Genomic DNA, 26,342 nt, shown 5'->3' with positions numbered 1-26,342 from the left:
AGAGTATACAAAAATCAGCTCTAAATAGGTCAAGGACCCAATTCTACACCCAGAAACCATCAAACTAGTAAAGGAGAGCACAGGAAGCACACTCCAAGAAATACGAACGAGGAAAGACTTCTTAGAAAGACACCAAAAGCACAGGCAGTCAAAGCCGAAATGAACAAATGGGAGTATATTAAACTAAAAAGCTTCTGTACAGCAAAGAAAATAATTAACAAAGTGAAGAAGAAACCAACACAATGAGAGAAAATTTTTGCAACACAAGTGATATAGGACTAATATCCAGGATTTAAAAAGAGCTTCAGAAACTCAGGGACAGTAAAAAAAAAAAAAAAAAAAAAAAAAAAAAAAAAACCCTGTGAAAAAAATGGGCAAAGGAAATTAACATTTTTCAAAAGAACAAATTCAAATGGCTAACACGCATATGAAAAGATGCTCAGGCTGCCTAATTATCAGAGAGATTCAAATGAAAACCACATTGAGGTACCACCTAACTCCAGTCAGATTGGCCTACATTCAGAACTCAACTAACAACACTTCTGGCATGGATGTAGGGAGAAGGGTACCCTCATTCACTGCTGGTGGCTAGTACAATCACTATGGAAATCAGTATGGAGAGTGCTTAGAGAATTGCAAATAAACCTGCCAGCTATCCCACTCCTAGGAATACACCCAAAAGAAATTAAAACTACATTTGAGAAGGGGATCTGTAATCCTATATTTACAGCAGCACAATCTACAATAGCAAAGGCAAGGAAACAACCCAGATGCCCATCCAAAGAGGAGCGCCTAAAGAAACTGTGGTACATCTACTCCATGGAACATTATTCAAGTCATTAAGAAGAATGAAATTATGCCATTTACAATTAGGTGGTTCCAACTAGAGACGATTATGCTCAGTGAAATAAGTGAATCACAAAAAGAGAAATACCATATGTTTTCTCTAATATAAGGAATCCATCATGCAAATAGGAATGTATAATGGTGGAGTAATGGAGAGATTACCATATCCAGAAATGAAGACACAATGTTACATGTATCTCTGTTTCCACACAGAAGATGGACTACCAACGAAGGTGATGGATATATCTGGGCAATGGGATGATGTCTGACATTTTCTGCACCAGCAATGTCGGGGCACACTTACATAGCACACTGATGGAATTTTAACTCCTTATGAAGAGTTGTGACATTATGGGAAAAATCAATCAGGGGTGGAAAATGTGGGGAGGGAAATCCCAGACTACACAGAATTATACCATAAATTTCAAATTAAAAAAGGTAAGTATACACTGGGGAGGTGGGAAAAAAGAAATTGCATACTTAAGAAAGTTAGTGACACTCAAAAAAAAAAAACACGAAAGTTAAAATATTTACTTACTGCCTAACTGCAGGTTTATATTATCTGCTCTACATGTGTTTCATTTTAACTGCTGTTTTTCTATACTCTGTTAAATAATTGTGGAACTTTTATACTTTCTAAAAATTCTCAAGCTTTGATGTAAAAAAGAGGAATGGTTGTTAGCATCTATGATGCTTTACAAATGAAAAAATTCTCCTCATCGTAGCTAAGGACTTTGTTCAAATTCCTACGTTAACCAATAAACTCTGCTTCTTAGGAACACAGCAGTACAGGAAACTGTCATCTTCCCCTTGGGCAAAAATTCCCTGCCAGTCTAAAGGATTTGTTTTCATAATCCAGGATGTCACCGTCATACATAAAAAATCTTTTTCTGGCTTGTATAAAAGTCAACACCCATGAGATTTTTATTTGTTTTCCTTTTATCAAACCTTTCTTGACAATTCATTTCTAGCAGTTTTTGTTTATAAAAAGCTTCAATTATCACTGACTTTCAGAGAAAGTGGAATCTCTTATGCAGTCCTCATTTTCTTTGTCGTTTTACAATGATTTTTCAATAAGTCAAAAATAACAACATAAAACTCTGCTCTGAAACATAAATTGGAACCCTTCCAAATAAATCCTTGGTTCTCGTGAGTCTGAGAACAAATGTCCTCTGGCTTTCCTCCCAGGTCCAGGACCTGCTGGGAACCTGGGATAGAAAAGAAGCACCTATTATGTTCTGTTTTTCCTGACTTTCCTAACCCATATGAAGTGACTGACCTGGGGGGCTCTGGTCTGGGGGTTCTTCCATCCATAATTCAACTTCTGGCTCCAATTTGAAGATCACCTCGGGTTTGGGGATGCACTGCCCTGTTAATGGGAAATCATGTAAGACACTGCTTCTGCTGAATCCTTACTAGCTTCATTCATTTCTGATGTCATATTATGCACAGCTCATATCTTGATCTGCTTCTCCATCATTTGATAATACTTCCCCTTGTGGTTTTGGTTTTCAATACCCATCTGAAAATTGTATTTCCAAGTTGCATCTCCAAAAGAGATGTATACTCATTATTGTTAACCACATCCAATCATATTTTTTTTGGGAAAACAGTCATCTCTAAACTAAGGTAGCCCAAAATTAACAAGCAGTCTTCTGCCTTTCCTTAGAGGGCATTTCCTAAAATAAAATATTCCACCTTTTCTTCTTTCCTAGAAAATAATTGAGGTTTCTATCCCACAATTATAGGCATTTGTTATTCTCTCAAACTAATTTAAGCCCTTTGAAAGGAAACATGTTTCTCTGACTGTTGTCACCCCAGTAATTTCAAAAGCACTAGCAAGTATGAGCTGCACAATTAACAAGCACTAATTTTAAAATAATTAATTAATTAGGAAATTTAATTTAAAAATTGAAGCTAATTAAAGAATAAACAACTGGGAGAAAGCAGGTTATCAGACTGGAGGAAAAAAGGCAAGAGTATTTCTAAAAAATGTACTGGGTCAAGTGAGAGTCTAAGCGTGATAGAGCAATTCAAGTTTTCAAAGCAAATACTCAACAAAAAAAAGGCAAGGAGCTTGGTTTCCACGTGAGAGCCATCCTTGGAGGCTGTTGAAGGCACGTATCTGATGCACGAGACCAGCCGTCTTCGGGTGTGGCACCTGGAGGGAGAGATGACTGAGAACAACTCAACACGGCCAGTATTGGCTGGGATCTACTCTTCCCATTCTCCTGGTCCATTCTGCAGACTGACCTGGGTGCCTCTGGTTTAAGGTTTCTACCACCCAGGGCTCTTCTCCTTGCTCCAGCTTCAATATCATCTCAGGTTTAGGAATGCAGAGCCCTGTTAATGGGAAATAACGGAGGGCTTTTTCCAAATGACTAACTTGGGTACTTTGAAGAATGACAATATCATGGCTTCCAGGGAACCAACAGCACTTCTTCATTTGAGAGGAGTGAATATCAAAATTCCTCAGTGCCTGGAACTGTAAACCTAACTGGCATTAAACTTCATAAGCATTCATATAGTTATTAACACAGTGGATCCTGGGAATACTGAGACTTTTACTCACCCAGAGATACCAGGCAGTTATATGTCTCCAGCATCACATCCCTGTAGAGGGTTTTTTGAGTATCATCCAGGTCTTGCCATTCTTCCCAGGTAAAGTCAACAGCCACATCCTCAAATGACACCAAGCCCTGCAACGGCATATTTCTCCTCAACTCACTATCCCGGGGATTCACAACAACATCAAACAACAGACTTCATTCCTAAGTGTATCTCTGCAAAGTCAGACATACAGAGAGGAGAGACAGAGAAAGACCTTCTACCCATTGATCTACTTCCCAAGCAACCGCAACAACTGGAACTGAGCCCACCCGAACCCAGGAAGCAGGAGCCTCCTCCTCTGGGTCTCCCATCTGGGTGGCAGGGTACCAATGCCTTGGGCCATCCCTGACTGCTTTCCCAGGCCACAAGCAGGAAGCTGGGTGAAAAGGGGGACCACCAGGATTAAAACCGGTGCCCATATGGGATCCTGGCATATTCAAGGTGAGGATTTTAGCTGCTGGGCTACCATGCTGGGCCCAATTCCTAGGTATATCTTATATATCTATAAAAAAGTGTACTTTGTACCCTATATATTTGAAAAAGGTCACATTAGAAATATACTGATATTTATCAATCACTAAAACTATCGCAGTATTTCCATTATAGACATGGAAATAGACTTGTTGCTTAGCATAAGCATGATAAATAAGCATAATAAAAGTTTTCTTCCTCCACAGAGACTATGATCTAGCATAAAGGTATTAAATACCTGAAATACTCACGTGAAATAACATGCTAGACAAAATTAGATGCAAGTTAAATATAAATCAGGGGCCCGGCATGGTAACCTATTGGCTAAAGTCCTTGCCTTGCATGTGCTGGGACCCCAGGTGGGCAAGAATTCCTTTTTTTTGTTTTAATTAACCTTACTTGCTTAGGGTAGAAGGGGTCAAGGGTTACAGGAAAGTGGGTAAGACTCTTGTTTCCACACTAATATCATCATTTTTCCCCCTGTATCTGGGGTCAGGGGAGAACAAAGGAAGAAGCCCCACCCAGCCTCCTATCCATCCCAGGTCCCTGATGTGAGGCATGCTCCAAGGGTCCTGCTCAAACACTTTTGATAGTTCAACAGTTCTGAATTGCTGCCAATCTTGCCGTTCCAATCACGATGAAATCTATTCAGAATCCACTGGCTGACATAGTCTCTTCATGGGTTGGGGTTCTGAGATCAGCAGTTCAGTTAGAGGGATCTCCAAAGAAACTCCGTCTGAGGTGATTCCAAACCTGATTCTTGTGTGTTTGCTAGTACAGGGTCCGGTACAGTCCATCACCCCAATCAGCTTATAAAGATACTGATCATTGCAATTGATGAATCAGTTCTGTTTCCAGCCCTGTCTTGCACATGAACCGATGGGTGTTGTAGTCCAGCCCAATCCTCTCCTCTTCATATTCGGCACACAAACCAGTGGGAGCTGCAGCCTATTTGGGGCGACTCTCCATAACCCTCACCAGGCTTGCCCCCTACCCTGATTCCCATGCTTGCCACTATGTACCAGACCTGTTCAATCTCCTCCCACATCCTATTTATCTCTCGTACATGTCAACGGGCATTGAAGCTTAATTCAACCCAACCAACCCTACTATCCAGCCCACATACATGCTGGCAGGTGCCTTTCTGACTAGCCACCCCAGTCCCTGTCCTGATTTTCGTGCTCTCCAGTGGGAGTGGTATCCCAAGCGGGAGGAGCCCACAATTTCCCTACTGGGCCACTCCAACTTGCAGATTATGTACTCTCCAGGTGGTTCTAGAGTTGAATCTGACAGATTAGAGTCTCCAGTGCCAACCTCTGCCAGCTGATGCTGTGGCTAAGCCAAACCAACCCCCACCCACTCTAATATTTGCTTGCACCATTTGGAATAGTCAGCCCAACCTGGCTTTTCCCTGATCTAGCTCACATGAGGCCCACAGGAGTTGTAGCCTTCCTGGTCTGGTCTGCCCCCATCCCAACTCATGCTCTCCAGTTGAGTGGTTGTCCAGCAGTGGAGCCCACTTTCCCCCTGCCGGCCCCGCCCCCTCCCTTCCTGGTTCTCACCTGTGCTGTTTGGGTGCTGCAACCACACCTGGTACGGCTCACCCCACCCTGGCATTCCATAATATGCAGGTTTGTTTCGTGACCGAACCAGCCTGACCCACACTCTATGCTGCTGCTTGGATTTGCCAGTGGATGAAGTGAACTAGTTCAGCCTGGTCTGCCCCTGACCTCTGCCATGTGTATGATGGTGGGTATCTTTCTCTGGCCTGGTCTGGGTTGCTCCCTATCATGGTTTTTTGCGATCACCTGTAGGGACTGTGTTCCAAAAGAGGAGCTGCCCAATCTCCTCTATCAGAACCTCTCTCTATGCCAAATTTTGCACATACTGGTGGTTCTATGGGTCAGCCCTCATTGCTGGCCTTCAATCCATTCCAGGTCTTGATATTGGATGTTTCAGCCCAACCAAGACTTATCCATACCCAGATACTGCTCACACATGGCTCAGTAGGGACAGAGACCCAGCTTACTCTGTCCTATATCTATCCAGGTTTTCCAGAGCACAAGATGGTGCTGGCATTTAATCCAGCTAGGTGTACCCAGCCTCAGTTCACAGTTGTGCCAAGGGAGATTGCAGCCATATCCAGACCAGAACACAGCCCCCACTCTGGCCCCCGCAATCTCCCATGGAAACCTCAACCCAGCAAGGATGTACTCTCACAGCTCCCCAACCGAGTGTATTCCCAGTGCTAGATTACGTGTGTGCCAGTGGTTCTTCTGACCCAATTGGCTAAGACCCCCACCTGTTTCAATCTTTGCCTTCAATGCCTGTGGCCTAGTATCCTTGTCTCATGCAGACCATTCCATGTAAGAGCCTAGTTCTGCATGACCTGTGCTCCATTCTGAAATCTATTCTTTATTGTGAGCTGGGGTTTACTTGGTCCTGCCTGGCCTGTCCCCTTCCAGTTGCAGCTCTGCCCACCCCACATCCTATTGTAGGATGCACCTTTGGGTGCTGCTGTCTTGACCTGCCCAGATTGCCATTGTTTCTTTACCCATAAATGATGGCAGGTGCCATGGTCACACCTAGCTCAGCCCATCACCACCCCATCTCATGAGCTAACCTGAGGGACTTGTATCTCCACAGGGTTGGGCCCACACTTCCCCCACAGAATCTATCCCTAGACCTGGTTCTCTCACGTGCTGGTTAGTGTCTTGACCTGCCAAGTGTGACCAGTCCACTATTCCACCACTAGTCAGGTACTGGTACCTAGCTCTGCCAGATCGGCCCCCATCCATAGCTTTGGTGTGGACTGGTGTATGGCAGTCAGTGATGCTCGATGCTAACAGCCCATCTCAGGATTCTCATTTGGGCTAGTGAATCAGTCTGGCCCTAATAGATCTTATGGACACTCCCATCCAAATCATCAGGTCTCAGTCTCCATGCTTTCCTGAAAGTTTCATGACCCCATTACTGGGAATCACCTAGAATTCATCTCTCACCTACACTAACACTGTTCTTATTCATGGGTGTGCCTAGGCAGCAATTACATATCCTAAAAACACCAGAGTTCACCACCAGGCAGCCAGCAGGCAGACCCTGGCACCAAAGCCATGGACTTGGTCACTGCCTTTCTGCAGTGGCTTTGGCCTGAGTCCCCAGCATTGGGTCTGGCCCAGCAGAGGTTCCCCCCCCCCCCGCCGCCACCCACAGCTGCCACACTATCGGGAGCTGCTTGGGCAACAGTTCTAATCGCTGTAACCTGCTTCCCATCCAGCTCCTTGCTTGTGGCCTGGGGAAGCAATCGAGGACGACCCAAAGCTTTGGGACCCTGCACCCATGTGGGAGTCCTGGAAGAAGCTCCTAGCTTCAGATTGGCTCAGCTCTGGCCATTATGGCCACATGGGGAGTGAATCAGTAGACAGAAGATCATTGTCTCTCCTCCTCTCTGTATATGTGTCTTTCCAATAAAAATAAATCTTTATATATATATATATAATCAGGGTAGCAAATAAAAAAGTACCGTAAGGTTTTGCTTTACTGAAATGCCAAATATGTAGATATTCTACGAGAATGTGTTGTCATGAAGGAGACAATAAATGTATGGTTGCAAAAGAATAAGAACATAGGTTACATCAACAGAAATATATTATGTCTAGGCTGTGAAGAGAGATAAAGGCAGTAAACTTGTTCAAGAAACTGGTTATCTAGTCATTCACATTTAAATTACTTCATCAGATTTGTATTTTCAACAGTAGTTTCCTGTAAAGATCATGAGGAAGGGCTTGTCACAGGAGAGTGACAAGGAAATAAACAATGTAGGACATGACCATCTGCATCAGGATGCAGAACAATACAGAATAGAAAAGCAATCTTAAAGAGGGAAGAAGAATCAGAAGTGTCATAATTAGGTAACAATCTTCTGTGCATTGGGCAAGAACGGGAGCACTGGCACAGGTGTGTCTGCATCAGAGACTGATGCTGTGAACTGGAAATGGACAAAAGGATAAAAACACGAGCATAATATAATGAGGCACAATCTGGTCAAGCTATGTTCGAAGTTCTATGGGTCAAATATACATATATGGAGATACCTACCTGAACAATGGACTTAGGACCTATACTTAGGAAGGAACGATGAGATAGACAAAGATGTGGAATGCAGCAGATTTCAGGGCTAACCAAAATGATAAATATATAAAGTGACTCAAAGACAAGCTAAGACTTGAATTAAAAGCATGGGCCCAATGCTGTGGCATAGCAGATTAAGCCTCTGCAGTGCTGACATACAATGCTGGCACTGGTGTGAGTTCCAGCTGCTCCACCTCCAATCCAGCTTCCTGCTAATAGGCTGGGAAAAGCACCAAAAGATGGCTGAGGTTCTTGGGTCTCTGCATGCTCAGAGCATGCTCTGCTCCCTCTTCTGAGGGAGACCCAGAAGAAGCTTTGTTCCTGGCTTTGGACTAGACTAGCTCTAGCTATTGTGGCCAGTTAGGGTATAAAACAAGCAGATGAAACATCTCTTTGTGTCTCTCCATCTTTATAAATCTACCTTTCAAATAAAAAAATCTTTAAAAAGAGACAGCATTTTCTTCCTTCATTTAAATCTACTAACCGTATTAAATTTGGTTCCCACACACATGATTTCATTAAACATCATTTACTTCCATAAGGATCCACCTCTGGGCCCTAGCATGATAGCTTATTGGCTAAAATCCTCACCTTGCATACGCTGGGATCCCATATGGGTGCCGATTAGTGTCCTGGTTGCCTCAATTCCCATTTAGTTCCCTACGTGTGGCCCGGGAAAGCAGTCAAGAACGGCCCAAAGCATTGGGACCCTGCACCCGCGTGGGACACCTGGAAGAAGCTCCTGGCTCCTGGCTTCAGATAAGCTTAGCTGCCAACTGTTGTGGCTGCTTGAAGAGTGAATCAACAGATGGAAGATCTTTCTCTCTGTATATCTGCCTTTCAAAAAAAAAAAAAAAAACTAAAAACCAAAAGCCACCTCTGATTAAATTCATATGGGAGTTGAGCAAGGCTTCATATAAATTCTGTGATGCTTTTTAATGCAGAAGGATTAAATATCCTATTGCAGTGGAGCTTACATACGCAGATCTGTAGTCTTGCACTGGCTTTGCTTTCATTGGTGACTTGTAAGCAGAACTGACACATGTCCCACCTGAGAAGAAGCTGTAATGATCACATATATATAACATAATGTTTCCCCTCCAAGATGAAGTCAGACAATGTTAAAGACAAAGGATCCTGTCTCTAACTGGTAAAATGATCAACTTCAGGACAAAACAAAATAGCAGTGAGATTAACAAGAAGTTAAGGAGAGTAGCCTGGTATACTAAATGCCAAGGTATTAAAGCAGTGTAAATAGTAAATTGGCATAAACACAAAATGTCTAAATAGTATCAAGTGTCTGAATATGTATTAACAATGTTGCTTAACTACTATCACTCAGTTATAGCAACTGTAACTAGGAAGTACAAATATAACTTGCTAAATCAGATAATTTGTGCATTTCAGACTTAAACCTTTAGGACAGACAAATGCAAAGCAAAATGATAGTTTATCTCAGTTAATGGCCACTACATTTGTTAAAAAATTGTAACAGTGTGGAATAATTCATAAAAACAAACAAACCAAAAAATGGCAACTGTGTAAGATGATCCTGCAACCACCTTCCCACAGAGACATCAAGTTGGTAAGAAACCCAGACACAAAATCACATCCTTGCTTTAATATAACAATAACCTAACTCTCTCAGCTCCAGGTAGAACACAGAAAGACTCCATGAATTCCACTGGCAAGCAGAAAGCAGGGTTGGCTTATCTAGATCTATGATTCTAAAACCAGTAATATGCCTGTGATGGGAGAACCAAGTGCTTGAAAGTGCCCTACCTTCCCTACTCAAGGTCATTACCTGCTGATGGATTCCCTTGGGTCTTCCTTAGCCAGTCAGCCAAGGGACTGTCCTACCAACCTCTTCCTAAACCTATGGAAGACAGAACAGGAGTCCAGTTGCTGGGAAGTAGTGTGGTCAATGAAACAAAGGACTTTGCCTCAGAACTCTGCCCATGCCTAACATTTTATATAAAGTCTCAAAGTCAATATTTCTAGGCTACTTCTCACAGATGGAGCCACTACATGAGGGCTACCACTAAGGGAGAACTGCATTCAGGTGGACACAACTGCTCCCGTTGACTTGAGCAGCAGCCTTGGTCAGGTATAGTGACACAACCCTAAAACTACACAAAGCTGGTGGTGACAAGAAATTCAGATATGCAGCCTAGAAGTCAGCTTGTGTGGCCAAGGAACTGCTTCTACCATCCAACTTCCCACATAAGGCACAAAGCAGTCAGATTTTTTTCTAAAAGATTTACTTTATTTTTATTTAAAAGAGTAAGAGAGAAAGAACTGCACACACGTACACACACATAAACACACATCTGTTGGTTCACTCTCTAAATGGACACAGTGGCTGGAACTGGATCAGTCCAAAGCCAGGACCCGGAAATGTCTTCCAGGTGTCCCATGTGGGTACAGGGGTCCAAGCACTTGGGGCATCACCCTTGGCTGTTTACCAGGCCACTGTCAGGGAGCTGGATTGAAAGTGGAGCAGCCAAAACTCAACCCATTGCCCAAATGGGATGAATGCACTGCAGGCAGAGGCTTAACACTATGCTATAGCATGGGCTCCAGGAGTCAATTTTTTCTTTTTTTAAGAAAGAATGATTTATTTATTTGAAAGATTTCAACAAGAGAGCGACTGAACAAGGAGACATGCACAGTTTTTCTGTCTGCTGTCTATTTTGCAAATAGCAGCAACAGCAAAGGCTGAGCAGGGCCAAAGCCAGACAACCAGGACTTCCTCTGGGTCTCCCATGTGGGTGACAGGGGTGCAAGTACTTGGATCATCTTCCACTGTTCTGCAAGGGGCATTAGCAGGAAGCTGGATTGAAAGAGGAGCAAGGACTCAACCTGGTGTCCACTACTGGGATGCCAGCATTGCAAGAAGTTTCTTTTTTCTTTCCTTCCTCCCTTTTCTTTTTTCTTTCCTTCCTTTCAACTACATTTATTTTATTTTATGACACAGTTTCAAAACCAAAACAACCCTTTCCCAATACCTCCCCCCACACTGAATTCCTCCACATTGTTACAGTAGTGCAGATCATAACCAGTCAGGATTTCTTCATTGCAGGCATGGACCATGCAGAGAGTCCAGCATCTTATTGTCCAGATAAGTTCAACAGTTTCTTTGGGAAACCATCCCTGGTCTGAAAAAAGGGCTGGCAGAATATCATCCCCTCCAATGAAAAAGCCCCTACACAATTTCAACAACAATTTACAATAAAATGAAGTTAACTGACATTGTATTGAGTGACCAGTATGTTAGAAAATGCAAGTTCTTAACCACATCCTGTAACTACTTCATTGACATCTCAAATTATAGTTTATATACAACTGGCTGCTATACACCTTAAAATAGTTATATGGTACTATTCAGCTGTCTCGTGTCTATTTCCATTTATATATCTAGCAGCTTAAAGTATTCAAGCATGATTTCTACTGAATCACGTGAAATTTAAGATAGTCCAAACAGGTTTATACTTCAAACAAGCCATATGTTAACAATTGAGGGGCAGAACAGTTTTAGGAGGGGTGTGCAGAAAAATCTTCAATACCTTAGAGAGGAGTAACTAATCTTTGTGTCCTACCTAGTTAGATATACGGGAGTCCAAACTGACTGCTCAGGAATCAGATTTTAACCACACTACACCAAAGGTGGGGATGTGAGTTTAGAACTTTCCCTCGAAGCCCATGTCAGTCCTACTGCAATGAGACCAAGCACCAGATAACACCCATGTCTAGCCCTGTATGAGCGGCTGGAGCTTCCAGATCTTCACTGCGGTCAGGTAAAGAACTGCTCCCTGGTATGACGGATATTTTGGTCTGCATGACTCCCAACCTCACACACATCTGGTGTACATCTGTAAAAGATTCCACAGCCATTTGGCTTTGAGATCTAGGAGAATCCAACTTAGTGTCAGCCAGGGTAGCCAGAGGATTGCCTTTTCCACCTTGCCTACAATGTTGGGCACAAAGCAAGAAGCAATTAACTGGAAAGCAGGACACGAATATGACCACAAAAGCATATCTTAAAAACTCAGTGCAGGGCTAGTGAAACCAAGAAGACCCTGAAAGCAGGTATCTGAAAGCCGATGCCAGCAGATACGACCTCTAGTTCTGCTCTATGCCACTAGGTGGGCATGCACAAACTCACCAACTGGACTTACATACTGGCCATGACCACGTGCGTCTGGACGAAACAACTTCAGGTCACAATTCCAGAACAATATGAGCTATGTTCTTAGTCCTGTGAACTGGTTTTGGGATGCCATAGCCTGTGCATGATCTAGATTGTGGTCCTGGAAGCACTGAATCACTCATTCCTTTTCAAGCCAAATTCCAGAGAGTATAACATGCCGGAGTCCAGCTCCAGCAGAGTACGGCGCTCGAGAAGGATGCGTGGAGTCGGCGATAAGAAAAGACACAGACACTGTCACTCGGTGCCCTCTTGCTAGAGCTCAAGAAGAAGGTGTCCTTTTTATTTACTCAGACACATCACAAGCCTCTGTGCAAACATTTGATTTACCATCTTTAACTTCAGAACTAAACCAGCATGTACAGATGTTGAATTAATTTTTAATTCATGGTCAACCAACTGCTCTTAAAGATAATTCTGTAGGTTACTATAATCAGTTTCTTTTTGAAAAAAAAAGATTTTTTTTTAATTTTTATTGAAAAGGTGGATATACAGAGAGGAGAGACAGAGAGGAAGATCTTCCATCCGATGTTTCACTCCCCAAGTGAGTGCAACGGCTGATGCTATGCCAATCCGAAGCCAGGAGCCTCTTTCAGGTCTCCCACGCGGATGCAGGGTCCCAAAGCTTTGGGCCGTCCTCTGCTGCTTTCCCAGGCCACAAGCAGGGAGCTGGATGGGAAGCGGGGCTGCCGGGATTAGAACCGGTGTCCATATGGGATCCCGGGCGTGCAAGGCGAGGACCTTAACAACTGCACCACCGCGACGGGCCCTATAATCAGTTTCTTTAAAGCAAGCCGTTACTCATTCTTCAGAAGTAGCCATTAGGTGACTGCCAGAACTCCAAGGCCAAAGCACAGATGGATCAGTAAAACATTCCTACTACACTTTATTTTCCTAACTTATCTATCACTTAGTGGGAGAAATACATTAAAAGAGAGAAAACATAAAGATCTAAGACAAAAGTTTCAAACATTAAATTCCCCTATGACTGCAGGCTCTACAACCTCAGAAACAATCAAACAACAATCAAAAGTATATCTCTGTGATGTTAATAAAATCGCCCTATATTTCCTCTAGTTAAAAAAATTATAAAAGCGGCTAAAACAGCTACATTTTTTTTTAATGTTTTAAAAAGTTGCAAAGACAGGCTAGCCCTTAGGGTCACAGTAGCTATATATTTTTTTTACCATAGCAGTTTCTGCTCATACTCCCATCACTTCCATTAGTTTATAAAATTCTTATCAAGCCATTTCCCAGAAGGCATGCTATATGTCTGGGCCAGATTTCAGGGCAATGGGTAGGCACACAATAAGGTGTCCAGAATCGGCATGGGTTTAATTGTACTCCTATGCGCAGTTAAAGGCCCACTCACCAAGACATTATCAATAACATTAACTCTCAAGCTCACGTTGGTTGCAAAAGCCATCTCACAGGGGCAAACAATGTCTCAATAGATTATAGAATTCTTAGTGGGTTGGTTGAGTGTCCAGGCAAAAGAGGGTGAAACTGTGTCAAGGTGGTCAGAGAGACACAACAGCTGGGAGCTCCCCCAGGCCCTGTCAAGCAGGGGAGCTGTTCTCTTCACACCTTCGTGCCATTCACACCTACTGCAGGGACCCCAGCAATAACAGACAAGGGAATTGCTTGAGGGATAAGGTAGATCAGTGAAAAGATTACACAGATCTGGGGAGACATTGCTGGGAACTACACGTCTCTCCTAGAAGTAAGGAAAGCCACACTACAACTATAACTATGACCCTGCCACGCAGAAGACTCAGACAATCCCCTAAGCCTCCAGCTGGCACTCCTACAACCCCTGAGACCAAGTGTCTCTGTACCCCGCCCAATCTCACCAAGATCCACATATCCATACCGAGACCAGGAAGGGAATTACATGCCTCTACTGGCCCTGAATCTGATTACAGCTGAGAAAGATACAAGGAAAATACCCTATAGCATTCCGCTGAAAATAAAGCCAAAACAGTATACCAAAATTATAGCTGCAGAAATATATTCAGGATAAAGCCTTTCATTATGAGAGCTACTCTTTAACAGTGTTGTTGATGTTTTGTTATGGCTTTTAATTGGTCGGAACAATATTCTGCCAGCTATGCCTTTAAACCAGAGTTGGTCTCCCATAGAAACTGTTGAATTGAGCTGGACAATAAGATGCTGGACTCTATGCATGGTACATGCTTGCAATGAAAGAAACAAGACTGGATTTGAACTGCAATACTGCAACAAAGTGGAGTAATCCACCAGGGGGACAGCACAGGAAGGGGAAGAGGGAACCTCAGAGCCTATGAAACGATGTTATTAAATAAAATGCAATAACAACAAGAACAAAAAAATTCAGAAAACTTTTCCCCTGCAGACATTGACTTCAGTCTTGGGACTATACTGCCTCAAACAGATGCACAACCTATTTGGTATCATACTGGAAATCACCAGTGGAAAAAGGAAAATATCAAGGTTTGGGGCCGAGGCTATGGTCTTGTCTTCATATTCGCAGGAGCAGTGGTTACCAGTTTGGTGGCTGTGACACAGACATGAGCAAGAGGAAAAGGCACAATCTGGAGCCTAGTGTGTTAATGACTCTACATGGCTTCCAGGGCCTTTTGATGAATAGGGGCCATTACTACCTGAGGAAGAAGAAGCTATAATATCTGGAAAGTACGAATCAGGCTCAGAGAGAATTCCAATATGTATTGGGGTTGGAGATCCTTGCTTACAGCCTGAGAGAAGAGTGTGGATTACAACCGTCAGAAACAAAACTAGTAAGAATACAGAAAAAGCCCTTTTTCTTCTATCTGGAGTTTGGTGGTTCCATAATAAATGGCACTGACGTGTAGGAATTCTGCATACAACACCAGTACTAATTATGGCATTTATTGGCTACAGTAGGCCTCGTGTATAAGACCAGAAACCTGGCAGATGATTAGTATTTTCTATGGAAATGTCATAGATCAAAGTCCTATGGGGTCTGCCTGGAATAAAACAAAAGGAAAAATACTACAGAGGTATGAAGTGATTGACATAATAAAGACCCACATAAATTCATCAGATTCTATTATCTGGCATGGAGGAGGAATGGCTGTCCCTTCTCCTTATATTCCAGGATATCCCCATCAAAGCCACACATGGAAATTGGTAAACGCATTATACCCAATGAAAACATGGATTGGATATGTTTCAAACAATTCTGGTGAGTTTTCAGTATCATTCAAAATAAACTCCACAGCGTATACTCAGGCATGTGTAAGACTGCCCTCTGTACTACTTAAAGGAACTATAAAATGGAACAAAACTATGAGACTTTTGTCATGTGTTCACTGTCCCTTGTTCACCTATCTTAATAATTCTGTCATGTCAATTTCCCTCATGAATCTATATACATGGATTCCTGTCCAACTGAAAAGACATTGGGAAGAATCTCCCTCCCCTCTGATGTTGCAAAACCCTTATTACAAAACTGAGAAGAACAGAAAGATTCATTGGAATGCTGATAACCGCCATCCTGGGATTCACTGCAGTGACTGCCATGGCAGCAGAGCAGGATCACCTTACATCAACAAGTTCAAACTGCACATTTTGTGGAACAGCAAAAAGACTCAGAACAATTTTGGGTGACTCAACCACACATTGACTCTCACTTACTGGCTGAGGATGCTGATCTGGAATCTGCCGTTTAGTTACTGGGTGATCAGACACCATCTATCACAAAACAATTATCCCTTAAGTGCGACTGGACTTCACTTCAGTTTGTCTAATACCTGTACCCTGAAATAAAAACTTTTCCTTGGGATACAAGCAAGCAACATAAAAAATCATGTCAATGGCACTACTGAAACTGGACAATTACAGGCTTCTATCCCTGAAACTTTTGATAATCAACTAAAAGAAATTTCAGGAGCTAATTTACTGGAAAGCATTGCCGGTGGTGTTTCTGCCTTAGATCTCTTGAATAGTTAGTTATTGGCACTGCTGTATACTTTCATACTGATTCTTATTTGCTTAAGTTGTCTTTGCCAAGTCTGCAGGAGAATCATGCAAATCTAAACCATAACTCACCATCCACACGCAGTCAATGTAATCATGGCTTCAAAATATAAACCACAGGGGGAAATGAAAGAGGTGAGTGCATCAGTGGACCAGGGAGCTATTCACAGCCAGGAACACCTGGGCTTCTGTCTCACCTTGGAACACCAAGTGGCAGATCAAAATCCACAGTGCTATCTCTCCTTTGTGCCTCCCTCTGCTTAGAAGTAACAGGAGCGCACGTCCCTGGCCTCAGTATTATCTCGCATGATTTCCTTGAGTTGTAAATAACAGGCCAAAGCCTACCAACATGCGCTGTTAATGTCTTCTCTCTTACTTTTTTTGGCTTTACTAATATAAGAATTATTCTTTTTTAAAAAGATTTTTTTATTGGAATGTCAAAAATATAAACAGGAGGAGAGACAGAGAGGAAGATCTTCAGTCCAATGATTCACTCCCCAAGCAGTCTCAACAGCCAGAGGTGAGCCAATCTGAAGCCAGAAGCCCAGCGCCTCTTCTGGGTCTCCCATGCTGGTACAGTGTCCCAAGGCTTTGGGCCATAATCCATAATCAGAGGCCGCAAGCAGGGAGTTGGATGGGAAGCGGGGCTGCTAGGATTAGAACCGTCACCCAAAATGGGATCCCAGCGTGTGCAAGGTGAGGACTTCAGCTGCTAGGCTATCACGCCAGGCCCAACAATAATTATTCTAAGAATTACTAGCTTCACATAAGATAAGGATTCATGAAACCTTTAGTGCAACACCTGTGTTCTTTTCAGGTATAAAAGTCCATGTATTCTCAAATAAAGTGTGCTATCCTCAAAGTGTGGATTATGGCTGCAGTGAAGATTAATAAAAGCATTTCTCCATTAAGCATCTTCTGATTGTCTGTTCGATTGATCCTGACAGTATAGAACACCTATTCACAAAAAAGAAGCTAAAATAGTCCCAATCTGGAGAAAGATGCAAGCAAGCATCACAGTACACAGTCTCCTAACAGACATGGCCAGAAAGAAAACTCCCTGTGACACATTATAGCTAAACCGTCATAAGTGGAACACAGAAAGAACATTCTACGAACTGAAAGAGAAAACTGTCCAGTCACATTTCAGTGAGCCAATATTAGACCATCTCAGCAAAGAAGTAGGGGGAGATAGAATGATGCTCCATGTTCAACTGCTGCCTGCTAGGCTAGTACCCCACATCAGTGCTGGCTTGAGTCTGATGCTCCACAACAATCCACTTCCCTGCTAAGTCTCCCAGGAAAGCAGGGGAAGATGACCCAGGTGTTTAGACACCTGCCACCCACGTGGAAACAGGATGGAATGTCAGGCGTCTAGCTTCAGCCTGATTCAGTCACCGGAGGAGTAAACCATTTCTCGAAATACCTCTCTGTCTCAACCTCTCTCTTCAACTCAGCCTTTCAAATAAAATTAATGCTAAAAAAAAGAGAGAGAGAGAGAATAATAATATATTCGAAGCTATGAAAGAAAAAAAAAAAAAAAAAAGAAACTGCCAACCAAAAATACTATACCCAGAAAAACGATCTTTCACAACAGGGGTATCTTTCACAAGACAAGTAATAACAATGAATTCATCACCAGAGGATTGGCCTTAGAAAGATCTGGGAAAAGTCCAGCGTCAGGCTCAGTAGCTAAATCCTTTCCTGTCATGCACTGGGATCCCACATGGGCACCACTTCATGTCCCGGCTGCTCCACTTCCCATCTAGCTCCCTGCTTGTGGCCTGGGAAAGCAGCCAAGAATAGCCCAAAGCCTCGGGATGCTGCACCTGCGTGGGAGATCTGGAAGAGACTCTTGGCTTCAGGATGGCTTGGCTCATGCTGCTGAGGCCACTTGGGGGCTGGGCCAGCAAATGGAATCTCTTTCTGTCTCTCCTCTCTGTAGATCTGCCTTTCCAATACAAATAAATATATCTTTCAAAATTTATATCAGATATCTTTTCTGACCAAAATTGAATACAACTGGAAGCCAACCAAAGAAACTTCAAAACTTATAGATACACGGCAAACGAATAAACATTAGTGAAGGAACAAGGAAGGTAACACTGAAGAAATCAAAGGGGAAAGTCTGAAATTCCTCAAATCAAATCAAACCAAGATAGTTACCACATATGAAAACTTATAAAATACAGCAAAAGAAATACTGAAAAGAAAGTTTATAACACTAAGCAGTTACATCAAAAACCAGAAATATATCAAATGATGTGACAATGCCATCTGAAGGACCTAGAAAACTGCAAACCACCACACCAAAGTTCACAGAAGGAAAGACATTACAAAACTCTAACGGGCAATGTGGTAGCACATCAGGGTAATCCTCTGGGCACCAGTTCTAGTCCCTTGTGCTCTAGTTCTGATCCAGCTATCTGCTGTGACCTGGGAAAACAGAGAAAGATGGCCCGAGGCCTTGGGCTCCTGCATCCATGCAGGAGAAGTTTTAGTCAGAGTAATTCCAAAAGAAAAAATAAGTAAAAGAGCAAGGAGTATTGTGAATACTAGAATTACATCCCTGTTTGCACAGGACACTATTCTGTATATAGAAAATCCAAAAGCAGGATCCTATATGGGCGCTGGTTCTAATCCCAGCTGCTCCACTTCCCATCCAGCTCCCTGCTTGTGGCCTGGGAAAGCAGTTGAGGATGGCCCAAAGCCTGGCACACTGCACTCATGTGGGAGACTCAGAAAAAGCTCCTGGCTCCTGGCTTCAGATCGGCTTGGCTCCAGCTGTTGAGGCTACTTGGAGAGTGAATCAACAGGAAGAAGATCTTCCCCTCTCTCTCTCTCTCCTCCTTCTCTATATATCTCTGGATAGAAGACCTCTCTATATCTCTCTCTCTCTCTCTCGATTGTTGTGCATGTGATTCTATTTTTCTGTCACTCAGATTTTTCAATCAGAAAACAAAAACTTTTAAAAATGACTATAATCACATCAATGCACACCAAAATCCTACTGAAAAATGCTGAGAGAAGGAATCCTGGGAAGATACAAAAGAAAAACAGACATTGGAATAGTAAATGTAAGTGAATACATATTTGCTCTGATGTTCAAACTCTTTACACAATACTAATCTGATACGGGTTTTATAACTTGAAGGATTACAACGTATGATGATAAGTATGGCACAGAAGCTGGAAAGATCAGCAGAAATACACTGCAAATCACAAATGAGGATACTACTACCTGGAGAAATACTCTTAGTCAAAGATGAACTCTGTGAATCACAAAACCATGAAACAAGTTAAAAATACTAGGGCAAAAAAAGACTCCTGGCCATACTCCTACTTCTGTCTAGTACTAATTACTCGTATAGAAGAAAGACTTGATTTGGCATACCAAAGATAAGACAGAAATCAGAAGTGACTGACAGAGAAAACCTAAGCACAGACACACAGGAGAAATTAAGAAAAGACAGATTGTTATAAAAGCAGTCCAACTATGTAACAAGGTATGTAGTCCTGCTGATTAGTTCACGAGATGGGGTGGAGTTGGGCTGAGCTAGGAATGACTATGGATCCCAATGACACTCATGGGTCCGGGGCTGGTGACAACGTGGGCAGGTCCAGGCTGCAGCACCTGCATGTCCATCCTACCACAGGGTGTGATGTGGGCTGGGCCGTCACATCCTCCAGCTCATACAAATGCCAAGATATAGTGGTAGGCTATGCTGGGCAAGAACCTAGCACCTGCTGGAGCATGTGAGCTCTAGGTCGGGGAGTGAGCAAGCGGGGGAACATGAGAAGCTGGAGAACCTATTAGGGGTCACAGCTCCCACTGGTGAGCACGTGTTTCAGCCATGAGTGTTGGACAGCCTGAGCAAGGTAACTCCAATTGCTGGCTGATGTGTGGGTTGGCTTTGTAGGGGGCGAACATGCAGGGCCAAGCCAACCTTACCTCATTGGCAATAGTAGAAACGTGCAGGCGCACAGGTCAAGCTCAGCTAGGCTGTCACACATACTAGACTGCATGAGACTTGGAGGGAAGCAGACAGAGCAGGGCCAGGTTCCAGCACCTGCCAGTGAGTGGAAGGAATCGGGGTAGGCTGGTTAGGTCAGGCTACAGCATCCAAACACAAAGGTCATAACAGGTGAGGGACTAGGCCAAGCTGGGTCAGAACAACCACTGCCAAGTGCAAGATCTATAACTGGAAACACACCTACTTGGGGAGCTAAAAAGATGCTTTGGCTGGGTTAGTGTTTCCACTGGGGCTGGAATGGGAGCTGTGTTCTGGTCTAGATATGACTACAGCATTCCTTAGCACAAGTGTGGACTGGAGCTGGGTGTGCTAGACTGGTTAGACTCCAGCACCCACTGGTGCTCATGAGGACCAAAGTAGATGTAGGATGGGCTAGGCTAGGTTTTTGCCCCCGCTGAGCCAGTTGTGAGCTGTGTCTGTGTGTGTACCAGGTTAGACTGGGCTGTAATACCCAACAATAATAACCAGATTGGGTTGAAAGCCAGTCAGGAAAGACCATTCATTGTTCCTGCTAGATCACGAGGTGGACTAAGTAGAGCTGGCCCATGCATGCACCCGTGTGTGCAAGATCTAGCATTGGGAATGGTTCTGATGGACGAGCCTGGGAAACTCTTCCATCAGGACATAGTCCATGCAAATGCGTGCAAACACCACGACAGGGAATAGCCCAGAAAGAGCCAGTGAATGGCACCCAAAGGCATACATTTGGTGCAGATCAGGGGCAACCCAAGGAGCACCAGTTCACATCATCCACTGGCAAATCCAAGCACATTAATGGAATGTGGGTCAGGCTGGGTCCAGGTGCAACACATGGAAGTACACATGAGGGCTGGAAGTGGGTGCCGGCTGGACTGGTCTAGGCTTTAGCCTCCACCAACCTGAACTGGAATAGGGAACAGGGCCGTGCCAGGCTGGGCCGTGCCAGGCTACAGCACCCACTGGCAAAACCTGAAGTGAGGCAGGCCTTGCCAGACCGGGACATGACACCCGGACCAGACCGGGCAGGACTACAAAGCCTGTGGGCCTCATGTTAGCTAGATTAGGGAAAAGCCAGGCTAAACTGACTTCCTCTTGGGGCAAACAAAAATCAGACTAGATGAAGGTTGGCTGGACTTTGCTGCAGCACCAGCCGGTAGACGCTGGCACTTGGGGATAATTCTGTGAAGCTAAACTGCAGAACCACCTGGAAAGTGCATGATCCGGGAGTGGGAGTGGCCCAGGAGGGAAACAGTGGGCACCTCCGTCTTGACTTACCATTCAAACTGGAGAGCATGAGAACCAGGACAGGGGCGGGGGTGGCAGGACAGAATGGCACCCAAGAGCCTGTGTATGGCTGGACAATGGGGTTGGTTGGGTTGAACTAGGCTTCAATGCCCATTGACATGTAGGAGAGCTAAATGGGATGTGGGAAAGACTTGACCAGTATGCTGTATATACTGGCAAAATAGGGATCAGGGAAGGAGGAGGCCCTGATAGGGGTTATTGCAGGTCGCCCTGACTAGGCTTCAGCTCCCACTGGTTTGCATGAGGGCCAAGTGTGTGGTGGGCAGAATCAGACTAATCTGCAACTCCCTTTGCTTCATGTGGAAGATAGAACTGACTCAGCAATTGTAACCATCATCATATGCACAACCTAATTCAAGTGACAGACTCTGCTCAATGAACCCTGTACTGGCAAGCACACACAAGAATCAGGTCTGGGATCACCTCAGACAAAGTCTCTTCCAGGATCCCTCCAACTGAACTGCTGATCTTAGAAGCCCAACCATAAAGAGAAGTGCAGCTTCCCATGGTCTGACCATGGAGTACAAGTATCAAAGCTGAGCTGCCTCACAGCCTCAGAAGGAACAGTGGACAGCATATCCAGGTGCACATGGAGGATATGGCAGGCCATCAGAGCCTGCAGAGGACACCGGGTACCACAACAGAGAAGACAGAACAAGTCAACTAACTAACCCAGCCATGTGTTGGCACTGATTCTGGAGAGATTTCATTGTGCTTAGAATGGCGAGATCGGCAGAAATTCAGAACTGTTGGACTATCAAAAACACCCGAGCAGCACCCTCTGAGCATGCCTCACATCAGAGACCTGGGATGGGTGGGAGGCTGGGTGTGGCTTCTCACTTTCTTTCCCTTTACCCCAGATCTAATCATAACAATGTAGAAACAAACGTCTTACCCACTTTCCTGTAGCTCTTGACCCTTTGTGCCCTAATCAACTATGTAAAGTTTGCCAAAATAAAATAGAAATAAGTTTTACAAATTTGATCAAAATTCACAGCACGACCACTTGAGGAGCTAGAGAAAAATATATAAGCAAAGCAGAAACTGAATTGGAAGAACACTTAAAATACAAACTCCTAGAAAACTGGGGGTGCTTTACTAGAGAATGCTCACCATTCTGCATACAGATCAAAGAAATAAACAGCTTTACTGGCTTGGAATGTGAGAGGGCCAAATTTAAAGGTGGCAAGAGAACCACGGATTTTGGAGGGATGAGTTAACCAAGGGAAGAAGCCAAGAATAAGTCCCCAAATTTGCATTTAAATGTCAATGAAATGATTGACAGAGGACTAAACCACATACATGCCGGAGAACTCAAAAGGACCAAAGAATGAAGCACCACTGGAAACTGAAAGAAACGGAGAAACAGGTAGTAATAATTGTGGCAGAACAAAACAAAACAAAGCCAAGGTTGAGTTTGGAACACGAGTCCAGCCAGGGAATTGCTTTGCTGAACACAAAGTACTTTTCCACTGTGGAAAAGATGTGATTTACAATTTACAGGATGAAATTCAGAATCATTGTAAAGAAGTCTGAATATATTACTCCAACACAAGTGGAAAAACAAGTAGAAACAAACCCACACTAACCCAGATATTCCAAGTACCACAACAGATTCTTACGTCATTCATAAATGACCTGAGGTCTTTAAATGAAGTTATAAAAACACTGTATTTTGCACAGACACTAAAAGAAAAGAAAAAATAGAAAAACATAAATTTTAGAGTTAAAACTAAAAGGGAAATTCACTCGCTGGCTTAGCTTAGACTGAAAAGAAAACAATGGAACTTGAAATTAGATCAAGAGATACCTTAACGTCTTTGTACTGGAGCAATGCAGAAAGCAATCCAACATATACGTAATTGTAGCTTCACTAGGAAATGCATGTTGCAGAGCAATGGTTAAAACTTTGAGGAAGACATCAATTCATAGAGTCAAGCTGGTTTGATAACGCCTAGTCATGATGGACACCAAGAAAACTTCTCCAAGCTAGGGACAAACTGCAGACACACAAAGGTAAAAGACAAGACCCAGGAAGCAGCCAAAGGAAAAACAGCACATGGCATATTAGTAGACCATGTGCACATACGGCTACTCTCAGCACGAGGAAAAGGAAAAGTTGCATGCAAAACTCTAAAAGAGAGCAACCTTCAATTTATGATATTATATCCAGTGGAATTCTATAGAAGGAAGTGCAAAGACATTTTAGGGTAAGCAAAACTAACATAACTCCACTTTACATGAATGTCCCAGGACAGGCAAACTCACAGAGCCAAATGGCAGAATAATGATTGCCAAAGACTGAGCTAGAGAAATGGATTTAGGACTTATAGTGTTAGGTGACATGAAAAAGATCCCATAGATGGATAGTGGTGCAAGGACGTGAGAACACATTTAAACCTACTCAACTGTACACTTACAAACGGCTAACACTTCAAATTTTACATACAATTTTAAATAAGTTTCTCTTCCCTTCAATAGTTCTTGTACACACACACAAACAACTGATGCACACATATTTCTTAAATTCGTGTTTAATTAACCAACTGGAATAAACTAAAATCTAAATAGCAGTTTTAGGAGTTGAAAACATGACAAATCACTGACAGCAGGCAGCATACAACTGTGAATTTATCAACACAAACTATATAGAATCATCAGCATAAATATATGACTAAAAGGTATACATTATTGAAATACCTGCAACTTATTTTTGCTCTGTGCATTATTATTGCATATTAACCCTTGTTCAACAAGTCTCATGGTTTCGAGGGACTGCACCTCACCCTGGAACATCTGTGACATGTCTGACGCAGCATCCACAGCTGCTCCCTGTGTACTGCTGACATTGTATGCAAACACCAGAATAAAATGAGGAAAACAGAAAACTTGACATCAGATGACATTACTCCTAAGAGAGAGCAGAATCCAGAAGAAATCCCTCTTGTCAATTTGCATCACTGACTGAGCATCCCTAATCTTAAAAAGCCAAATCCAACGCGTTCAAAGTCTCACACTATGCAAATATTCCAAAATGTGACACACTTACAGTCCAAAGCATTTGGGACTAGGGACACTCAAACAGTAACACCTGCAAGGGATTAGAGGAGGATATAATTTTCATTTTCCATTTGTTAAGCTTCAGAAATCCTTTGGATAGCCACAAAAACGTACCTAACAGGGAGTGAAACCTATGATCTTAAAAGGTAGAAAAGAGGGACCAGTTGGAAACAGGGGTGTCAAACCACAAAAAGTTGACAGTCTGCAAGGATTGCAGAATAAGGATGGGAGCCAGGATGGAACACTGGGATGAGCTACAGGAAGCAGGAGAGAGCAGACACACACAGGGGCACAGCAAACAGAATCAGAGCAAACCAACAGGAACGAACAGAAATCCCAGAAACAGATCATGGAGCGCAGTTTCACCAAGCTGGCATGTACACACAGGCAGGTCATAAGGCCTTAGCTGAAAATTCTTTCTGACGTCATGGCTGAAAGGCCACATGTAGTGTCTAAGGTAGCTTCCACAGTGGCAGAAGACTCAAGGAAAACACTGTATAAACAGTCTCTCGATTCAATGACAACTTGAGCTATTGCTAACTAAGACTTCCTGGGTGTTTTTGAGTATAGACGAGCAAGCAGCAGGGCTGTTCCTAACAAATCTAACTTTGAAGAGTCTGCTGTCTATCCTGCCCACATCAGTATGTCAGAGACATGCATGGAGCTATTGAAATCCCTGTGGCCCAGTCAGTACTTCAACCAGTCCAGGATTTATTTGTGTTCAAAAGCTGCCCGGCACCACACAACTGGAGAAACTTGAGAAAACTCTACTTGTATTTAGCATTACGGTAACCATTTCTAATGCGGAGAGTGGAGAATGTTCTTCTGCATATTAACACTGAAAAACTTCCCACAACATTGGCTTTGTGGGCAAAAAGATGGTAGTTAAGACTTCAGGGCCAGCCAGTCTTCTTCAGATTTGTCATGCTGTCTTCTGAGACCCCACCGAGTCACGTTACATGTGTGACACTTTTTTCAGCCAAATCTGCATCTAACTTAGAAGACTCTAAGGGCTGGTAACCTGCTTATATTTATTTATCTTAATCTTATGTCCAGCTCCCTAAAGTTCAAATGGACCTACCTCAAGTGTTTCATTTTATTTCTCAGGCCCTAACAAGTTCTTAAAATGCAACACAAAAGAAAAAATAAGTAAACAGCTCACCAGAGAAGTGTACACTTTTCGCTCTTCTTGGAAACACATGGAGAACTCTGGAAGCATCCTTGGGAGAGAAGGAGAATGGACCATAACCAGGAGAGACTGGTGTGGTGTGGTTCAAGACGTTCTTGCCCAGACTCTGTACATGAGCTGGAACAAAGAACAGAAAAGCCTCTCTGTGGAGTAACAACCTTTTAGGCCTCAAATCAAAGCAACAAATACCCCACTAGCAATACACACAAGTCCATTACTTGATCCAGTTTAGCTACATAACTGATTTGGGTGGCTTAAAACACCTATTCAGCAAAAATGATCATTCCCCAAACAATTAATTAATTTCAACAACAGAAGAAACACACTCTTCACTAAAACTCATGTTAGAGAAATATACTTGGATTATAGAAACCACAGATCCTTATTAATACAAAGAAACCACCTAGGAATCCAAGTGAGTCTTTCTATTACAGCTCTTCCCAAAGAAAAACCTGCTATAACCCAACAGCACCTGCTCACATTTAGATACTCTCTGCCGTGATGGCACTCA

General features: G+C 43.2%; 1 protein-coding gene across 1 annotated transcript in view; it reads right to left on the bottom strand.

The window, feature by feature from the left end:
* The window catches only part of LOC121149179 (zinc finger protein 33B-like), a 30,961-nt gene extending 4,899 nt beyond the window's left edge, over positions 1 to 26,062 (bottom strand). The window contains exons 1-3 of the mRNA XM_040969656.1: positions 25,805 to 26,062; positions 3,419 to 3,545; positions 2,126 to 2,215 (exon numbers count right to left, since the gene is read on the bottom strand). Of these exons, the coding sequence (XP_040825590.1) occupies positions 2,126 to 2,215; positions 3,419 to 3,545; positions 25,805 to 25,888 (301 nt within the window). The 5' untranslated portion in view covers positions 25,889 to 26,062. The remainder of the gene's footprint in view (positions 1 to 2,125; positions 2,216 to 3,418; positions 3,546 to 25,804) is intronic.
* Positions 26,063 to 26,342: the final 280 nt, after the last annotated feature.

The sequence above is a fragment of the Ochotona curzoniae genome, unplaced genomic scaffold (genome assembly GCF_017591425.1).
Source record: "Ochotona curzoniae isolate NIBS_2020 unplaced genomic scaffold, NIBS_Ocur_1.0 scaffold_4701, whole genome shotgun sequence".
Classification (NCBI taxonomy): Eukaryota; Metazoa; Chordata; class Mammalia; order Lagomorpha; family Ochotonidae; genus Ochotona; species Ochotona curzoniae.
The sequence above is the reverse complement of the archived record's forward strand: the minus strand, read 5'-3'. Positions and strand labels throughout refer to the sequence as shown.